At 39.1% G+C, this 20,787-nt stretch overlaps 1 protein-coding gene across 2 annotated transcripts; it reads left to right on the forward strand.

The window, feature by feature from the left end:
• Window positions 1–5,766: 5,766 nt before the first annotated feature.
• jak3 (Janus kinase 3 (a protein tyrosine kinase, leukocyte)) lies at window positions 5,767–20,747 on the forward strand. Of its 2 annotated transcripts, XM_070961486.1 has the most exons (24): window positions 5,767–5,849; window positions 7,369–7,575; window positions 7,814–7,931; window positions 8,445–8,562; window positions 9,049–9,194; window positions 9,331–9,631; window positions 10,149–10,268; window positions 10,371–10,528; window positions 10,615–10,726; window positions 11,463–11,643; window positions 12,065–12,189; window positions 13,197–13,328; window positions 13,438–13,525; window positions 13,984–14,108; window positions 14,382–14,520; window positions 15,399–15,550; window positions 16,615–16,765; window positions 17,334–17,461; window positions 17,811–18,000; window positions 18,228–18,352; window positions 19,130–19,302; window positions 19,613–19,730; window positions 19,913–20,026; window positions 20,457–20,747. In XM_070961486.1, the coding sequence occupies exons 2-24, from the start codon at window positions 7,377–7,379 to the stop codon at window positions 20,574–20,576; spliced, it is 3,333 nt and encodes a 1,110-aa protein (XP_070817587.1). In that variant the 5' UTR covers window positions 5,767–5,849; window positions 7,369–7,376; the 3' UTR covers window positions 20,577–20,747. The 2 variants fall into 2 exon arrangements, with proteins under 2 accessions (XP_070817587.1, XP_070817588.1); XM_070961487.1 differs by lacking the exons at window positions 19,913–20,026; window positions 20,457–20,747 and having other exon boundaries at window positions 19,570–19,621.
• Window positions 20,748–20,787: the final 40 nt, after the last annotated feature.

The following is a 20,787-nucleotide window of genomic DNA, read 5'->3' on the forward strand; positions in this document are numbered from 1 at the left end:
CGGCTTCTGACTCACTGCAGAGAAACAGTCCAGCATATAGCCCTTCATAAAATGGTGAAGATCAAGTATTGCTGTGGCATTATCCAAGCCCATCATGGCATCACACAACATCAAATAAAGCAAACCATAAAACTGAAACACAATAAAGTTCATAAAACAAGTCTATAAAAGTGAAATAAAAGTTAAAGTTCATACAATATCTATGTAAGTGGTTTAGTTTGCTGCTTAAGTAAATAAGAAAAAAAAACACCAGACTTGAGTTCCTCCAAAATCTTAAAGGATGCTTGCGCATGTTGTAGTTTTTAAGAAGATTTCAATTATAGAACTGATTTTGTTGGCATGAATGCCAACAAATCCTGTGAGGATGATCCAAAAGCTCTGAGTGTTTGACTGTAAAACCTCTGTTATCTTTGGTCGCTATTCTGGACCTTGAAACACCCACAAGTATACTATTATGAGATCTATGGCTGAACATGGGTCTATTACATAAGGCGGGGTGAAGGAGGCTGAAAATGGGTTCTGTATTAAATCTTAAAATCAACTCTGAAGACAAATGACATAATAACATTGATTCATATCAAATTATAGAAGATTAACAGTTTGTTTAACCTAACTCAGAAAGGTTTATATGGATATTGGACACCTGAAGGACAGTCTATAGTCTAGAGTTTATAAAAGTTGACTGTCACATTGCAGTGGGAGCATGTTGAACAATTAAGAAATAGTATGATTCAGTTCATTCAGGACAATAGTCAAAATCCATGAGCATGAATCCAACAATATCCCTCATGGCAAAAAGTGACAATGTGAATGCTGACCAGAACAAACCCTGCCAAAACAATTGCAATCATCATCCGGAGGACTTGCAGTTTCTAAAAATTACAACGATTTCTTGCAAAATAACAAGATTTTCTAAAAAGCTGGCAAAACGTACAGTAAGTAATTTCTGGCAGCAACAGTGCTAAAAAAATTGTACTTGTGATCAAGTTGGTTCTGTTGACTAACTGACCTGCAGGTAGTACTAGAGAGACGCGTCCACTCAAGGCAGCACCAGTATCAATGAGCTCAGTATTATTGAGGCAAAGTGCTCATTAGATGGATTTGGATATTACACATAACTCTTCAAAAGAACATTTTCTGTCATGCACACTGGGTAACTCTTCTTCCTTGGTGGTGTCCCTCAAAGCTCATTTCTCGGTCCCTTTCTGTTTTCTGTATACATGCTACTTCTTGGCCAGATTATTCAAAATCATGATGTTTTACTGTTTTTATGCAGATGACACTCAGCCTTTAAAACCCACACATCCTGGCAGCCTAGCTAATCTCACAACCTGCCTCTCTGATATCAAATGCTTCAGATAAATCTGAAGTCCTCCAAATTTCATATAATATTATGCAGGCTGTTAGGAATCAAGGGGTAACACCTGATGCTAAGAATTGCTGTTGCTCCTCTCCAAAAGGTTGTGTATGATTTTATTCATTTTCTTCTTGCTTTTATTTTATTTTTATTTTATTTAGTTTTATTTCTGCTCAAACTTATTTATTTTATTTTATTTTTACGTCCTCTGTGCTCATTTACTTGGCCTTTTTCTAATTTTATCTGCCTTATCTGGTTTAATTTTTTCCTTTGTAGTATTAAGAAAAGTACTATATAAATAACATTTCTTATTTATTATTAAGTAGAAATCTTGATGTCTCAGTGATACTAGATGGAAGATAAGGAGCCTCCTTGAATCATTAGTTAGTTTCTGACGGATGCACAGACACTGACAGACCAACAATGCATGTCAATAGGCAATGATACAGTATTTATTCAAAGCTTAGCTTCAACCATTAAACTTTGACTTCTGTATTAAGTTTTTAATGTCTTAAACTCTTGAATTTCACTAATTTTGGCATGGCTCTTGGAACGGCAATGTTGGCTGTCTTTCGGTTGGTTTGTCAGTTGTCTGCCACTTGGTCAAGGCTCAAATTTCTCAGAATATTTTGTACTTTTGTGCATGGTCCCTGAGAGATAAATCCTACTTATTTTGGATCTACTTGAACCTTTTTCTAACACCACCATGAAGTTGAAGTTGCATGATATGTCTCAACAACTATTGGATGGATTGCCATGACATTTGCCATTGACGTTCATGTCCCTCTCAGGATGAATCCTAATATCTTTTCATTGTGCACCACCATCAGATCCATCCATCCATTATCTATACCGCCTATCCTTTTCGGGGTTGCGGGAGGCTGGAGCCTATCCCAGCTACAATGGGCGAGAGGCGGGGTACACCCTGAACCGGTCGCCAGCCGATTGCAGGGCCACATGCAAGGACAAACAAAAATTCACACTCACACTCACACCTACGGACAATTTAGAGTCACCAATCAACCTAATGAGCATGTTTTTGGTCTGTGGGAGGAAGCCGGAGTACCCGGAGAGAACCCACGCATGCACGGGAAGAACATGCAAACTTCACACAGAAAGGCCCCGCCTGACCCGGGGATCGAACCGGCCACCTTCTTGCTGTGAGGCACGCGCACTACCTGCTGCTCCACCGTGCAGCCCCACCATCAGATCAAATCTTTTAAATTTGTAAAGTACTTTAAAATTAATGATATTCCCATCGGCCTAAGCTGTGCTTTGTGTTTAGTACTAATTAGCAAATGTTAGCATGCCAACATGCCAAAACTTTGCCCGCATGATAAACATTGTGCCTGCTAAATATCTGCAAGTTAACATTCAGCTCAAAGCACCACCACCACTCCACCCTAAACTCCACCACTCTCAGGACTTCACTGCTCTTTTTGCTACCTTGGGTGGAGCAGTTGTTAGGAGTGTCTAAAAGTGCCACAGATGTTTTTACATTTGAGTTAGTTGAAAGCCTGGTGCATCTCATACAGATACTGAAGGGTACCTTGTGTGTCTGGTATCTGACCTGGGATACCCTGGGACCCTGGGAAAGAGACTGGGCTCAAATATGCTGCTTTGATATTGTGTTATCAATTCAATTCAATTCAATTTTATTTGTATAGCGCCAAATCACAACAGAAGTTGTCTCAGGACACTTTCCATATAGAGCTGGTACAGACCAAGCTCTTTTATCTACAAAGACACCCTCATCAATGATCTAAATCTGTGCCAGAAGCTGAGTCATTATGTGAATTCTGGCTCAGCATTTATTCTACATAGAGGAGATGTTGGTTTTAATACCTGATACTCAAATGAAAGACTATTTTTAAGATTAAAATTTAAGATTATTTATCATGCATCACTTAAATGTATTTACTAAAACCATCATTTAATGTGTACCCTGAAAAGACATGAACATAGACAAACAGCGACACCATTAAGAGGAACTAGGCAGAAAAATTAAACATGGGACCAAAAACGAGTCAGAAGAAAAATCTGTTATTAAAGGGTCATGTAATCCAAACATTAAAATGTTTGCAGTTCAGACCAGATGGTTTTCAAACAGCTCTAACAGGAAACTGCTAAAACCCACACTGCTGAACAGGGAAACCACAGCAGTCAGCTGCTTCTCTTTTCCTGTAATGTCAGATGAGTTTTTTTGTATTAGAGTTGCATTTCCTTTCACTCGAGGAAGACTGTAATTCATTGTGACTGTGCTTGCTGCCTTATGTGTTTTAATAAAGCTTTTGCCACCCCCACTTGAATTTGCTGTTCTGTTGTGTTTTTGTCCCTCTGGCTTTCCCTCCAAAATTTCTGTTTCACATGGACACTACTGTGAAAAAGTTTTTTTTTTTTTGACTGAAAATGAAAGATGTGTGCTGTTTTGCACACTGATTTCTCCCCCAAATCACACCAAAAAGCCAATGAGGACATTATTCTTAATGAATCTGTTATTTTAATTTAAAGCACCATGTAAAGCTTCACTGTGCTAGCCAATGGAAGCTGAAATGTTAATAAAAGAAATACTGTTGATTCTGCTTTTTTTAAAATATTTTGGCAGTTTTCTTCAAGTCAAACTTGACTTAGAGGAGAGGTCATGCAGTCAAGTTAAAATCAGATCAAATAAGTTTATCTCCCTTGGGAGTAATATGAGGGATTTGTGAATTTCATTCCAATTTGATATTTTTTCATGATGGTGGGGGCAGGGGAACAGGAGCATGGTCAGCGGGTGGCCTGAGGTGGCATCAGCCACCCCTGTAAATATATCCTTACCCTAACCCCTATATATATATATATACACACACACACACACACACACATACACACACACATATATACACACACATACACACACACACACACACACACACACACACACATATACATACACACACACACGCACATATATATACCCTTACCCTAACCCCTATATATACACACACACACACACACACACACACACACACACACACATATATACACACACACACACACACACACACACACACACACACACACACACACACACACACACACACACATATATACATATATATAGTTAAACATAGCTAATGTTAAACATAAATAATGCAGTATTACAAAAACAGTGTTACTACCATCTGAGAAATATTCCCAGAATACGATCAAGACTGAGCTTTAACAACACTCCAGCTATCATTCACGCCTTTATTTCCTTACAGTGGGACTGTTGTAACAGTCTTTTAAAGGGTGTAAATCAGAAATGATCAGACTCCAAATTGTACAAAATGTGGCAGAACACCTCACTCCAATGTTAATGACCTTACACTGGCCATTTGTTTTAGAATTGATTTTAGGATCCTTTGACAGGAGCCTGCTGACTGTAATTTAGTAATCTCCTTTATACAATCATGTGTTCACAAAGCGGTGAACCTAGCTCAATCCTTGCTTGTGAATGACTGAGCCTTTCCAGGATGCCCCTTTCATACCCAATCATGATACTATCACCTGTTACCAGTGAACCTGTTTACCTGTGGAATGTTCCAAACAGGTGTTTCTGGAGCATTCTACAACTTTCCCAGTTTTTTGTTGCTCCTGTCCCAACTTGCTTGAAAAGTGCTGCTGGCATCAAATTTATTGAGGTGAAACATTAAAAATACTGTCTTTGTTGTTGTTTCAATTGAGTATGTGTCAAATTATCATATTATTATTATCATATTGTGTTTTATTTAGATTTTACACAGTGCCCCTGTGTTGGAATTGTAAATGTTAGTCACTAAAATATTAGAAACAGAAGATACCTTGTCATGGATCACAGTAAAACAAAATGATGGTGCATGAGGAAAGGAACTGAAACTGATGGAAGCAGGTCTATGAGGAGTCATGGTACTTCTCAGTGCTTAAGTCAACTGGACTTGCGTGAGTTGCCTTTTACACACTTGGGACCGTAAATATCCAGAGAGAATTTCCCATTGATCTGGTTGGCTATTTTTGACACACAGTATCTTCCAATGGAAGTGTTGGACAGGCACAGCTGCCCTTACAGTCGCAGCTATCAAGGCAAAGAAAGTACTTTAACATCTTCCACATCACATTTTCAGTTAAATGCTTAATAGCTCAAAATCACATTTTCTCAAAGTATATGTTGGCCATTTTGTATGGAAACTCAACAGAAATATACTGTATACCATGTCATTTCAAATCCATTTATTGCGAAAGGTGAAGGACTTTGTCAAACATTTCAGTGTTTAATGTTGTAACTGTGTCAGTTCAGTCAGTGGGATGAAAAGAGTTTGACAGAGATGACAAGGAACTGTCGATTGTGTCGCATCTGCTTGTCTAAATCAGGAAATCCTACTGAACTTCCTGTCAACACACACGCACAGCATAAGCGCAGATGTCAAAGAAGAAAGTTTGTTTCAGAGGAACAAATGATCAAGATGAGGACTTCTGCCCTACAAATGTAAAGGTAACAAATACCTCTAACAAGACATAACATTGATCTTTAGCTCTAAAATAAATATAATGCAGTTGTGCTTTGTTAAGAAATGTCAGAGTTTCATTTTATATAGTCTAAACCCACTGTGCAATGTGGTGAATGTGCTTACTCTATGATCTAGCTTTGTCTGTAGCTACTTTTCAACTTCTATTCAGCTGGCCATGACAAAGACTGTATGTTCATTTCATGACAGGTTAGCTGTACATTATAACAGATTATAGTGCTAATCCTCATTTCAGTTCTGTTTATGTTAACAATCACCTGTAAAGTGAAAGTACTCTGGTCTGTGTTGTAAAAGTAAACAAAGCAAGTATTTTAAAACCTATTAAGGACATGACACAATGTTATGTACTTTTACACAGTATTATGTATTTCACATACTGTGTTCCTGATTCAGCCAGAGCAGAACATGATGAGCAGTTTCCTCTGATATAATGGGAATCCCCACAAATCTACATTTGACATTTTAAAACGCCATTCAGAGTCACGGTGGGAATTCTCCTCACATGTGATAACACACACACTGTAGTTTACAAACATACAAAGTTTTCTACGTAGATGACGTGACATTTATATACTGGAAACATTATAATACATCTCACACATCTGAGTTTGAGTCGTAGCTGTGTTGACTGGGAGTTTTTTCAAAATTCATAGCGTTTTGGTGGGCAACATTGCCCTTAATCACTTGTCTCAGTAACTGCAGATGCGCCTGTGAGCAAGTCATACAACAAAACCTACATGATTTGAATTTGTATCAGTTCAACAAACCTGCTGTGGCTGGTAATGACTGAATGAATCACTCGGTGAGTTTTACAAAGCTGCTTAATTAAACCTTTATATCTGGAAATAAGTTGAAATTAATGTGTACATTTGGCAATGTTTGAATTAGCTAATGTTTACCATGGCTACATTAGGAGCTGGTAGAGCAAAGGTCTTTCATCAGGAATAGTTAAAAAAATAAATTTCTAGTTTTCTACCGCATGTATACAATTGTCATTTTTTATTATTATATTGTAAACTTCTTATTATCATTTTAGAAAATATACATTTTTGCTGTATTTAATTTGAAGCCAAAACCAGCTACAGTGGTGTGAAACAGTGAAGAGCTGCAAACCTCACACAGCATGTTCATGTTTATTAAAGAGCACTGTGTGCGGCTCTGCACATAATGTGTGTCAGGCAAGGAAAGTATGAACCCTTGAGTACTTGTTTGTAGTTGCAGTTATGCAGCATTATCACCTCCTGTGGGCAGAGATAATTTTCCAGATGCAAGTTCAACAAACTACCAGGGACATGTTTGTTTATTTTCCCGAACTTTTGAATATTTCTAATAATATGAAGCAAAAACAAAGGGTTATACAATTTTTCAATATCACCCAACATGTTAATTTGCATTGACACCACTGAAATGATGTCACCCCACTTGAAGTATCAGTTTCCTCTTATAGCTGCCTGAAAATAATGACACATTTGTTGCTTTCCTTAGACGCACCCATGGATCTCAGCGAGGAGGAGTCTGCCCCTCTGGTGATCAGAGACCGGGGAGGCAGCCAGAGGTCCAGTTCTAGCACTGGTCCCAGCTTACAAGTACACCTCTACTTCTTTCCAACCACAAAGGATGCAACAACACTACAGATTTCATCTGGCCAAATCTCTGCTGAAAATGTCTGCATCCAAGCAGGCAAAAAATGTGGTAGGATTTCACTGACAAGTCATGAGTCTGACTGAAGGCTCCTTGCGGCTGCATCAGCAGTGTGTGTGTGGAAAACTGCAGAGTATTATGTATTTTATGCTCAAATAATTAGCATTTTGCTTGTGAATTCCTTTTTTAAGTGTGTAAGAGGCTACTTGCTGGGGAGGGTGAGTCATTATAGCATCCCTTGGTCAGTCATGCTGTAATGATGTGATGATGATGTGATCTCTTTCTCTAGGAATCTTACCAGTGTACCAAAGTCTTTTTGGTTTGGCATCGGCCGATCTCTCATTCTGGTATCCGCCATCGCACATGTTCAACACAGAGGAAAACTTGCAAGTACACTTTAGAGTCAGGTAGGTGACAAAGTATTGAAGAATCATACATTCACTCATTTACCTTAGGAAGTGGTGCACATCACACTTTAAGATGTTTTTTGGAAGGGGATGTAAAGCTAATCTGTAAATGAAAATAACAGCCAGACACAGCAAACCATGATAGAGACTCATGACATAAGGTAGGGGAGGAGGAGGCAGAGGCATCCTAACAGGTAGCTTGTAACAAAACCAAAAAAAATATTCTTATTCCTTTCCTGTCATCTTACAGAATGCTAAGATTACACATTTGCACTCACAATACTCATTTTAGTTCAGAGGTGATAACAGTTTTAGAAATACTACTTACTGCATGTCATAGGTGAATTATTTTAACACTTTTTCTAAGAACATAAATGAGGAATTTTGTTACCAAATGATCACGTCTAAAGCGTGCAGAGGCACACACACAATGTATGTAGAAAAAGTTATTTACTTTGTCGTTTGTTATGGTGTGATGCTATGATGAATAATGCATTTATTTCTGGTTTCAAGGTTTTTCTTTGGAAACTGGTTCGGACAAGGGCTGAGAGCATCATACCGCTATAGTCTGACCCGAGACAGAGTCAGCCCAGTTCTTGACTGCAGTGTCATTGATTATCTCTTTGCTCAGGTAAAGTGTTACATGTTATTTAATGACTCACTGAGATACATCATTTCACTTTATTTTAATTCAGTACAATGCATAATCATATCAGTATTTGTAATTTGGTTGGATACACATCAACAATATTCTCAGAGTACTGTGTAATTTTTAAATTAATTGTCATCTATCCATAAGGTGGTTTGATGAATATTTATCATATTAAATCTGACACACCAAAATACATTGTGAAACATCTGAACTTCAACACAGAACAAAGAATGATCACATTAAGTGAGAAAGTACAAAAGGTCTGATGTTCTTTTCATGTAAATTAAGTTTTGACTCACACCACCCACCTAGTTATACTTTCAGTAAACACTCCCATTGTGTTCTACTACTATGCCACAAGTGTCGCTTGTTTTGAATTTGGTGTCAAACGGTTAAATGCCAGAAATAGCTGCATGCATTGTCTATGTATTAAAAACTATGCCTATGATTTTTTATTGTTCATAGTCACGGAGCGACTTTATTGCTAGTGAGGCAGGAGTGTCCCCACCTTTGAGTGCCCAGGAGGAATGCCTTGGCCTTGCAGTGCTGGACTTGTGGAGACTGGCTAAAGAGCGCCATCAGAGTGTAAAGGAGCTCTGCAAAACTGTTAGGTAAACTGACATTTGGATAATGTTTCATTTAGCCAAAATTGGACTTCACGAGTTAATGTTAGAACATTTCTCTTCAAGTGATTTGTGATGTTTGGTATAGTTTGCATTAGAATACTGTGCTGTTCTCTTTTTTCAGCTACAAGTCATGCCTTCCTACGTCACATCGACACGACATCCAGAAACGAAACCGACTGGATCGTTATCGAATCCGAAACACCCTCAAGCATTTCTTAAAGAAGCTTGGCAACTGCTCAGTAGATGAGTGCAGCTTGAAGCTCAAGTACCTGATGGAACTGGCTGGCATCGAACCTTCTTTGGGAAGTGAAACTTTCCAAGTGAATCGTTCTTCCTCCCATTCGGAGTCAGCTTTCTCTCTTGTTCGGGTCACTGGGAGAACTGGAATTCAAACCAGTGGAAGTTATACTGATGATGCCCAGGTAAGAACAAGTTCTAAGGCCCTATGATTTCCATGATGCAGAAAATCAGGATTTTCTTTATCCTTTAACTTTTTTTCACAATGCCTAAGCTGATTGAGCAGAAAAACATACACTTCTTGTTTTAGTGCCTCAAATGCACATTTAATCATGTCAAAGATGCCCTCTAAGAAAAAGACAGTGCGCTAGCAAGAGCTCATTACTTCAGCAGAGTCTCAGAAGTACAAACGCATCAGCAGATGTGAGATGTTGGTTGGTTGAAGACTTTGGGGCTGTATGCATGGAGTCAGATATTCTGTTGGAAATAATGAAAACACTCCGTCTGCTTCTGGTCAAATACTGTCAACAAGGAGGAGCATGCTGGAGCATGAGAGTAGCCTCCATCAGACCCACTTACCTGTTGTGCATATGAAGACTGTCCTGATGAAGATCTGTTTGATAAAAAGTAGTGCCATGTTGTGCCATGTTTGCAGAATAATCGTCCTCTTCTTCTTCTTTTTTTTTTTTTGTCTTTTTACAGTGGCAGACCTTCTGTGATTTCAAAGACATCATCGACATCAGTATAAAAAGGGCATGCCATGAGCAGGTTCCCCAAGACAGCAGGATGGTGACAATAACCCGCAAGGATGACAGATGCTTAGTAAGGGACATACCTTACATTCAGCACTTCCACAATCCTTGGTTACTGTTTATTGACAACATTGTTTATTTTATTCAGAGTTTACTGTTTTTTGCTCTACAGGAAGCAAAGTTCCAGAGTCTCAAGGAAGCACTTTCATTTGTGTCACTTGTTGATGGCTACTTCAGACTGACCACAGATTCGAGCCACTACTTCTGTCAAGACATTGCTCCTCCAAGTATTCTGGAGGGGATCAAAAACCATTGTCACGGTCCAATCACGTGAGTCATTTTGACACATACAAAAACCAATACTACCATTCATATGCACTTGTTTTATATATTTCCTTTGTATCTTGTTTGATCAGATCAGAGTTTGCAGTCAACAAGCTGAAAAAGTCGGGATTTAAAGGTGGTACGTTCCTTCTGCGGCAGAGTCCTAAGAACTATGACAACTTCTTCCTCACTGTTTGTGTTCAGGTAAAGTTTCCCATTGAAGCAGCATAACAGACTGTTTTAATTTTTCTCTGAAGAGTAATTTACTAGTTATGTCTGTGGACATTTTTATTTACTTCACAGACCTGACGAGAAAAAAATATTATGATATCCTTTAATGGGCAGCACGGTGGTGCAGCAGGTAGTGCGTGTGCCTCACAGCAAGAAGGTCGCTGGTTCGATTCCCAGGTCAGGCGGAGCCTTTCTGTGTGAAGTTTGCATGTTCTTCCCGTGCATGCGTGGGTTCTCTCCGGGCATTCCCCCCACAGACCAAAAACATGTTCATTAGGTTAATTGGTGACTCTCCTTAGGTGTGAGTGTGAGCGTGAATGGTTGTCTGTCCATTCACGTGTTGCCCTGCAATCGACTGGCGACCGGTCCAGGGTGTACCCACCCGTTGACAGCTGGGATAGGCTCCAGGCCCCCCTGCATAGAAAATGGATGGATGGATGGATATCTTTTAATTGTGACTGCAAGCACCATTTCTGGAAATCACAAGGCTCAAGAGAGTAGAAGTTTAACTCTATGCAGATAATACGCTTGTTTTTCCAAAAAAAAAAATAGTTTCTGAACAGAAACAAATGTATGAAAGAAGCATCAACATATTGAAAAGTGTGCAAAAGTCAAATTTGTGCACTCATAATTTCTACACAAATTAAAGTGTCTAAAATTGTTTTCTGAAGTGCTGTTGAAGTTTAATGTAACTATTATATTTCTGCAGACTCCACTTGGACTTGATTATAAAGACTGTCTCATTATTAAGAATGAGAAGTACAGTCTTCCTGGTGTCCATAAGTCATTTTCCAGCTTGAGAGAGCTAACCAGCTATTACCAACACAACAAGCTGTTACTGGCTGAAGTACCTGTGAAGTTGGCCCGCTGCTGTCCACCCCGACCCCAAGGTGTGTTTCCCAAGTGTGTGTGTGCGCGGAATTGATTGATTGATGTATGTTTATGTCTGCACCAGTGTGGACAATATAATATTTACATTTCAATTCATGTAGGTATCATGTCAATGTTTTGACAAACCAAATTTTGAAAGATAGGGGCACAGTGTAATTTGCTTATGAACACCATATCCAGGTTTCTGATTATTTCAAGCCATGTAGTAGTTCAATAAACAAACCAGCAAAGAAAAAGATAATAAATAACTCAAAAATCTACATGTTGAAGAAATATTATTACTCCCTAATGTCAAAGGGAAAGAAAGACTTTACATGTAAATGAATTGACTGTCTCTCACCAGTACTACTGTATCAACTTAATACCTCAATTTCCTGCTTGAACTGAGATATGTGCTGTCATTTTTTGCTTTTCCTACAGAGCTCACAAATCTGATCATCATACGCAACAACAGTTCTGTGGAAGAACAAGGGTCCCCCACAGCTGAAAGGAACAAATTCAGTCATATCCAGTTCCACATGATCAAATATGAAGACTTGACGTGGGTGAGTACATAGACACTAATGTAGAATTCTTCACAGGTCCAAAAATTTGTGTCTGAACCTGAAAAGACATGAAAATGCACTGCATGGAACTGAACCAGACCTGTGTATGATTTCAAAGCTGGCACCCAGACCCATGCAGAACTGAGAAATGTCCTACCTGAACCCAGCAGGGAGGCACAGACCGGATCAGCACTGAATTCACAATTAAGTGCTATTACACTTTAATGTTAAATTGCAAAAACAAGCGATTGTGTCTTACTGAATCTAATGTGATTTGCCTTCTCCACTGGCCATGACACAAAATCTATCCTCCTCATTAAAAAAGTTTGTAAAATACATGCAGGTTTTCTGTTGTCCCCTCTTGCTGATTGAAACAGCATGGCTTACTGGCCACTCCTTATTTCACCATAAAAGTCCACTTGGCAATGGATAACAAATCTAAGAATCAAATCTAAAAATCGAAGAATCAGCTTTGTAGATCTGTTGCATCGAGCATACTAAAGATAAGTTGGACTGTTTGCCTTTTTGAACTAGAAGCACAATTGCTGATTTATTGCCATGGATGGTAATGTTAGCATTGCTGACTCAAACTCAAACTCAAACCCAAATGACTACATGAAATGTGGATCTGAACCCTTACCAGTCCTGAGTCTGGTCTTGGGTCCTTGGGTTTGAGTCTACCTGTGTAGACTTCCAGTACCAGGCCTGTTAAAATACTGCCACTAATGTGAATATTAATGCTCGTCTTTCACATTTTGGTGTCAACATTATTTATGCTACTCTCTTTCCAGTTCTACAACACTATTACCATTGTTGCTCAACTGATCCTTTCACAGTTCTGTCTACAACTAGACGACAAATGCTGCAAATACTGCAAATACACTGATACTGTACTGTAGTGAAACAAATATGAAAGGTCCTTCAAAGGTTAAATGTTTTTTTATGATAGACAAAAACTTAGTAGTTAGTAGTAGTAGTAAAACTTCCGTATGTATTTTCTCTATAAGGGTGAAAGCCTTGGACAGGGATCCTTCACTCGAATTTTCAAAGGCTACAAAACTGATTTTCGTGATGGGGAGAAACACGTGACAGACGTTTTCCTGAAAGAGCTTGATACCGATCACAAAAACTGCTGGGAGGTGGGTTTCTCCAGATTGAAATACACTTATATGTTGAATTTTTCTGTCATCTAACACAACCCTTTTAACATTTTGTACATGTTATTTCCTTGTCTTTGCCCTCTCTCAGTCATTCTTCGAAGCTGCCAGCTTGATGAGTCAGATTTCTCACAAACACCTCCTCCTTGTATATGGTGTTAGTGTTCATGCAGTGAAAAGTAAGTTCAAACCAAACTGCAGCTGTTTTTTGATACTAAGTCTTTATTTGCTTCAAGATGCAAATATGTTTTCTATACGTAATACTTCTCTGTGAATAATATCAGTTGTGCAAATATAAATATTTGTGATTATTCTAAGATTATTCTATACAAAGGGACACTGAAATCAGATCACGTTTGGTTCACTTTGGCTCAGTCTAAAAGCATTTACAAGCTCTGCTCTGATAAAAATCTATATGTCTGCATCTGCAAACAGCAAAAACAAAATGAACTGAGTGAATGAATCAGTGAATGAATGAATAGAAACACTTAATCATTCCCATCATAATCGAGCAAAATAACTATCTTCACATTAAATCCTCATGTGACCTTGACTCCCTTGTCTGTGGGTGAGCATTTGAATGTCGGTGCTTGGTTTGAAGTTCAGCTGTAGAAACAATCCTTGCTGTGCCTTACAGACATCATGGTGCAGGAGTTTGTCGAGTACGGGGCCCTCGACCTTTACTTGAAGAGAGGGAGATCTGTGTCAGTGAGCTGGAAACTTGACGTAGCCAAACAGCTGGCGTCTGTCCTAAACTTTCTGGTAAGACAAACTTGCTGATCTTCCAAAAGTAATGATGAAAACCCAATCTACAGCAGGACTGGCTGGTTAAACTTTATTCATGTTAAAGGAAATTTTGTTCCCTGTGTGTGTACCTAAGTGTGTATGATTTAAAACCAAAAAACATCAACACATTTCCAATTTTTATTTCCATGTTTGAAGATCACGAGTGCCAAAATAACAGTGTAATAACAGCTGATCAGTACTCATGATGACACTATAATGAGTCAACATTAGCATGTAACTGTCTTGCAGGAAGAAAAAAACATTGTTCATGGAAATATCTGCGCAAAGAATCTGCTACTGGCCAGAGAAGGTGACCTGTCAAAGGGCAGCTCTCCTTTCATCAAGCTGAGCGACCCGGGCATCAGTGTAGTCATGCTGGGCAAGGATGGTAAATCAAGGAGGGTCTTCCATGTCTGACACTGTCAGATCACTTTATAGTGCATATACTGTATATAATAGTCAGGAGACAAACGGAGCAAAGACATTTCGTACATCTACTCAGGTTAAGCTTTTTGTGTGTCATTTAGTGCAGGAACGTGCAGAAGGGGACAAAATCAGGTGACCTTTATCATTCATTGTAATAGTCAGGTGACCTTTGTTGTCATGGTAGCAGTGGTTAACATGAAACAGTCATTGTTTGGTCAAGTGTGGGAAAGATTGTGTTTGGGGTAAAGTAGATACATTAACTTACGTAAGTTTAAAATAAGTCAGTTTTGACTTGGTTTCTCACAGGAGAGGAACAGAATAGTTGGAATAGGTAGCCAAGTATAGAGATAAAATCTAAAAATAAATACATAAATAAAATTGTCTTTACAACATAAACTGAATTTAATTTGTATCACCCAAGAAAGTGTAACACATTTAAAATATGATACCTAATCTTAGCATTATCCAAGGAGGGTTGAATCCAGGGCAACTGGACCTGGTTGTAGAAACTTGAAAACATTTTTTTTACCTCTCGTCCAAGCTGCTTCTTCAGCTCTAGCTGGCTGGTGGGGAGACCTAGGTACTTAGCCTGTGGGGTTGTTATCACAGTTGTTGAAACCACTCGGTGCAAGAACTGAAGAACCTCCTTTGATGAGTGGATGGTGGATGAGAGGTGAAATATTTTCAAATTTTTACAGCCAAGTCCAGCTGCCCTGGGCTCAACCCTTCTGGGATAACCATGACCTCGATGACTAAGAATCTTCACAGATGTTCTTAGCATCCTTCATGAATGTTTAAGTAATTCACACCGATATATAATATCTGTGTGTGTTTGTTTAGTGATCCTGGACAGGATCCCCTGGGTGGCCCCTGAGGTTCTGGATGCCCCGGACAACCTGACTCTAGAATGTGATAAATGGAGCTTTGGTGCCACTGTGTGGGAAATCTTCAACAGTGGGAACAATCCACTTCAGGGCTGGGAACTACACCAGGTATGCCCTCTTCTGTTCAGAAAACTCTGCACTAAATGCTGATCTAACAGGCAGTCAGAGTACAGTCAAGAGCTGTAATTTATGACACATTTGGTGTAATATTTTACTTTAACAGCCCTCATTGTCCCACAAGTCATTGTGTTCCCATCAGTTGTTTTGTGTGGCATTCATTATTGTTAACTCATAAATTTGAAAAAGGCAGGTGGTGTGCTGTGTGCTTTTCACCCTCTGCTATCTACTGATTCATCGCAGCAATAAACTGGAGCAACGAAAATATAGGTTGAAGATGATGAAAACCGGCTACTACTGCTATTAGCAGCCTGGATATGTTGCTACTTAGTGGGTGTAAGAGGTACAACAACGCTCCAGTATACTGTATGGCAATACTGCATTTGAAATTTGCATGGTACATTGTTTTCCACTTATCTTTAGCATTGGTGATTACACTTTGATAGCCGTTTGATGACAGCTACCTGGAGATAGAACTGCAAATATCTGGCTTTTTAGGGGATAAATCTGATGATATTCAGAATCATTCAGCAAAGCTAATTCGGGTTGGTTTGGGGCTCTGTGAGACCATAGCTTCAGATTGATCGTCATGGTTTGTTGTCTTATGTAGATCCTGTTTACTGTCTCTTTTTCAAGAGAGATCTTAGAGAGAGAGAGAGTTTATTAGAGTGCTATTGTCAACATCCTTTAAGAGTTTTCAGACATCCTTCTGTACACTTAATTTAAAGGGTTTTTTTTGCCCAGCTCCGTCCTAGCAGGGAGAACTGACATTAGAACACCTGATTCGAGACAGAAGAAATGATTCATTTTACACACTGTTTCAACATCAAAATTAACAGAATAAGTCCTCTGGTATCACACTGTACTTGATGATACATTTTTGAAGTTTAGCAATGACCAAAAAGATTTCATCAAACGACAAAAATAAAAAAAAAAATCCTATAAAGGAAAGAAGGCACATAAGCAACAAAATATATAAATGACAAGCGACTGAGTGTTAAATAAAGGTTAGAATAAAGCTCTGATGATGTCAGCTACTGATGTGTTTTCTTTAGAAGCGGCAGTTTTATGAGACCTTCCAGCAGCTGCCTCCTTCACAGTGGACTGAGCTGGCTGATCTGATCAGTCAGTGTATGGACTACCAGGCAGCTTTCAGACCTTCCTGCCGCAGTATTATTCGTCAGCTCAACAGTCTGATCACTTCAGGTAACGATGTAGATCATTATTCAGCTGATACACACAGACAGTATAAACCACACATCTACACAAAATATGTCAGCTTCACTTTTTTAATTTCAGATCAATAAAAAAGTGAGTTTTTAAATTGATCCAGATTAAGCTTTTCTCTTCAGTTTTGTCCTTTGAAATAGTAGTGCATTTATGAAAATGATACCATTATACAAAATATATTAAATATACCAAGGAGAGACATTCAAGGTCAAAAGTGAGAAACAAAGCATGTCAGTTTATAGTGACATGGTTGGCATATTAATTTATGTTCTTCCTCTTTCTTCTTCAGTATATTATATTTGCCCAGTTTCATGTGTAAATGTCAATAGAATTCTTCAAGGGATCGTTGTGAAATAAAGAAAAGTCTGTGTGTGAATGAGCACCGACAAATTTATTTAGGATTTTAACAAGTTGAAAGGGTTTTTGTCCCTCGGCTTGCTCCTGTAAGCCTTTGTCAGAGTGGGTGTTGGTGGTGGAACCGTGCTGTTCAGTTATATCAGAAAACCAAAAGCCATTACTGAGAATTTCTCCTGTTTCATGGCAGACTATGTGATACTACACGCCACTGAGCTGGTCACACAGAGCCCTGTGTGCACAGCCCTCAGCCCTGTTCAACACACCCAGACATTGCTTGAGGAGAGACACCTGCGCTACATCTCCCTTCTGGGAAAAGTGAGTGTGCAAGCAAGATGACAGCTTGTTGATGTTCATAAAGCAGAGCCCTTTGGACCAAACAGTCCACTTTAATGATCATGACTCATCTGTTTGAGAGGTCTTATCCAGGTCATTGTCTGTATGCCAATGATGTATAGACAATTACAATAACATGGCCCTTTTTTTGGTTCCCCTGACATTGTGTTTAATGGACAAACTGATGAAGGCGGACACGACAGGATTCTTACTAAAGCTGCTGTCGTGCTTTACATGATATGAAAAGGAATTTTATGACCCCATTTTTCTTGCCCAACAACATTTTCACCTTTTTATTTGTGCCCTGACTGACTCAAAACATTTTTACCAGGGCAACTTTGGCAGCGTTGAACTTTGCCGTTATGACCCGCTGGGTGATAACACGGGTGAGCTGGTCGCTGTAAAGAAGCTGCAGCCCAACAAGCAGTCGACCCTGGAGGACTTCAAGAAGGAGATCAAAACACTCAGTGTTCTTGAGTGTGACTACATCGTCAAATACAGAGGAGTCTGCTACAGCATGGGTATAAAAAAAAACTTGCTGCAAACATAGCACATGATATACCCAAATAATCAGCGTCAGTAAAAAAAACAGTGCACTCGTGATATTAGTGCATCCCCTTCATAATCCTGGATTACCTTTAAAATCAGAGTTGATTGACTGATTCAAGAAAGGACACAATGATCTGGAGTCTTCTCAGTATCGAAGGTATTCATCTCCTGAATGAGTTTAATGTTAACCTGTTCACAGGTCGCCTCAGCATGAGCTTGGTGATGGAGTACCTGCCCTACGGCAGCCTCATTGGCTACTTGGAGAATAAACGACATAATGTTAACACCAGGCGAATGCTGCTTTTTGCTTCTCAGATCTGTAAGGTAAGAGTCAGATATATGAGCTAAATGCATGCAGATGGCTGTCATCATCATCATAACTGGTTGGCAAAAGTCTTACAAGTTCAACATTGATTGTCAGTTCTCTGACGTTGTGTCGTTTCCTAAACGTATTCACTATAATGTGACTTTTGCCAGAAAGCGTGGGTGTCTCAGTCATCAAAAAATCCTCCAGGAGAATATAAAGGTTATTCTCCCTGCATGGCACCATCCTTAAGAGTAATGTGAACCACCTCCCATGCTTTCCAAACATTTTATTTCAACCAATAGTAAAGATTTCAAGAGTCAAAGCCACTGTGTTGAAGGAATGAGTTTTATTGTTGTTATTGTAGATTAGATCATTTTATTGTTGCATGATATACAACAGCTTATCTTGTCTGTGTATGTATATATATATGTATATATGTGTGTGTGTGTGTGTGTGTGTGTGTGTGTGTGTGTGTGTGTGTGTGTGATATATTATGTAATATATTTTTAATTGTATTGTATATTGTATTTATGTATGTATATGTGTGTGTGTGTGTGTGTGTGTGTGTGTGTGTATATGTGTGTGTGTATATGTGCGTGTGTGTGTATATACATATATATATAATATATATTATATTGTATTGTATATATGTATGTATATGTGTGTGTGTATATGTGTGTATATGTGTGTGTGTGTGTGTGTGTGTGTATATGTGTGTGTGTGTGTGTGTGTGTGTGTGTGTGTGTGTGTGTGTGTGTGTATACATATACATATAGTGTTTTAAATTTTCCCAGGGGATGGAGTACCTGCAGACCCTGCGTTATGTGCACAGAGATCTCGCAGCCAGAAATATCCTTGTGGCCAGTGAATCGCTAGTGAAAATTGCTGATTTTGGGCTGACCAAGATTATTCCTTTGGACAAGGAATACTACCGAGTCACACAGCCCGGAGAGAGCCCCATTTTCTGGTAGCGTACCGCATGTCTGAAAACTCAAATACTTTTTAATCCAAAGTGTTAAAGCAGAAATCCGTAGCCTTCTGCAGTGTGGAAGCCTCCTGTTTGTTTGTTTGAATGAGTCATTCTCATAAAAGTCAGCCTCCTGTTTGAGATGGTGTCATATTCTAAGAATTACAGACTGAAGGAGGCCTGCCAGATCAGGCATTAAAGAAGATTACTGTGTAGTTTTGCTTTGATAAGTAGCCATCCTTCAAACAAAGGATATCTAGTGTTCAGTTCCTGGAGATCTACCTGACCACACACTGCTCATCTAATGCAGGTACGCCCCAGAGTCCATCAGTGAGTCCAGATTCTCCCACAAGTCAGATGTCTGGAGTTTTGGAGTCGTTCTTCATGAGCTCTTCTCTTACTGTGACATGAACTCCAACCCAAAAAGAGTAAGAAGGCTTACTGTCCATAAGTACCCGTATGGACAATATTTCCCTTTATGCCACTGTGTTTGCTCTTTGTAATACTTGCTGGCTGTAACGACTGAATTTCCCCAGTGTGGGATCAATAAAGTCTTATCTATATTATGTCTTTTCAATTAGCAAATCTTTCACTAATGCCGTTTTTTTAGCTATGTATGCAGGAGATTGGACACAATGTGCAGAGCCCATCCATTTCAGTGCATCTGGCAAATATTCTAAAGAATAACTGGAGGCTACCAGCTCCTCCAAACTGCCCACCCAAGGTATGTTCACTGTATATGGATCAGTTGCTGAAAAACAGTAGCCATTATGGAAATTTCTCCTCTTGATTCTGATTAAATTAAAGGTCTTTTATCTGCCACTTTTCTACATTCACACATCCCTCACAAATGTTGTGATGCTTTGAGAATCGCACTGTAAATCAATGAGCCCACCAGTAAGATGCATGTGGCCTCTGTCTTATATCAGTGACAATGTGAGAGCGTCTTTATTCCCCCATCTCCTGCTAATTGAGAAAGAGACTGGCAATCATCTCCACCATGGTCATGATATATATTAAGCATATTCTTTTGTCCTTCAGTTCGCCAAACTGGTCACTTCAGCTCTCATACTATGCCATGCAAATATCAACAGTTCTTCGCTCTGTATCTCCCAGCAAATCAGATGATTATGTTTTTCTCACTGTGACACCAGGTGTACGGTTTGATGAAGGAATGCTGGGCATACGACTTCACGGAGCGGCCTTGTTTCACCAGCCTGGGAAACCAAATTGAAAGCATCCTGCAGGACGAGAGAGAGAACCCGAAAGGCTGACAAGGAGCCTCTTTGCACCTCACAGTTGAACTCTTGAGAGCAACAGTTTGAAATGATACAATTTCATTTGCTCTTCTTGTTGAAATTCATTTTACAAAATGCTCACGCTCTCAGCAGCAGACACTCACTCAATCATGTAAACATTGACAGACTGATAATAGAATTTCTGGGTGTTGGCTCTTCCCTTATCACACAGTTAAAGTTCACGTTA

The sequence above is a fragment of the Chaetodon trifascialis genome, chromosome 4 (genome assembly GCF_039877785.1).
Source record: "Chaetodon trifascialis isolate fChaTrf1 chromosome 4, fChaTrf1.hap1, whole genome shotgun sequence".
Classification (NCBI taxonomy): Eukaryota; Metazoa; Chordata; class Actinopteri; order Chaetodontiformes; family Chaetodontidae; genus Chaetodon; species Chaetodon trifascialis.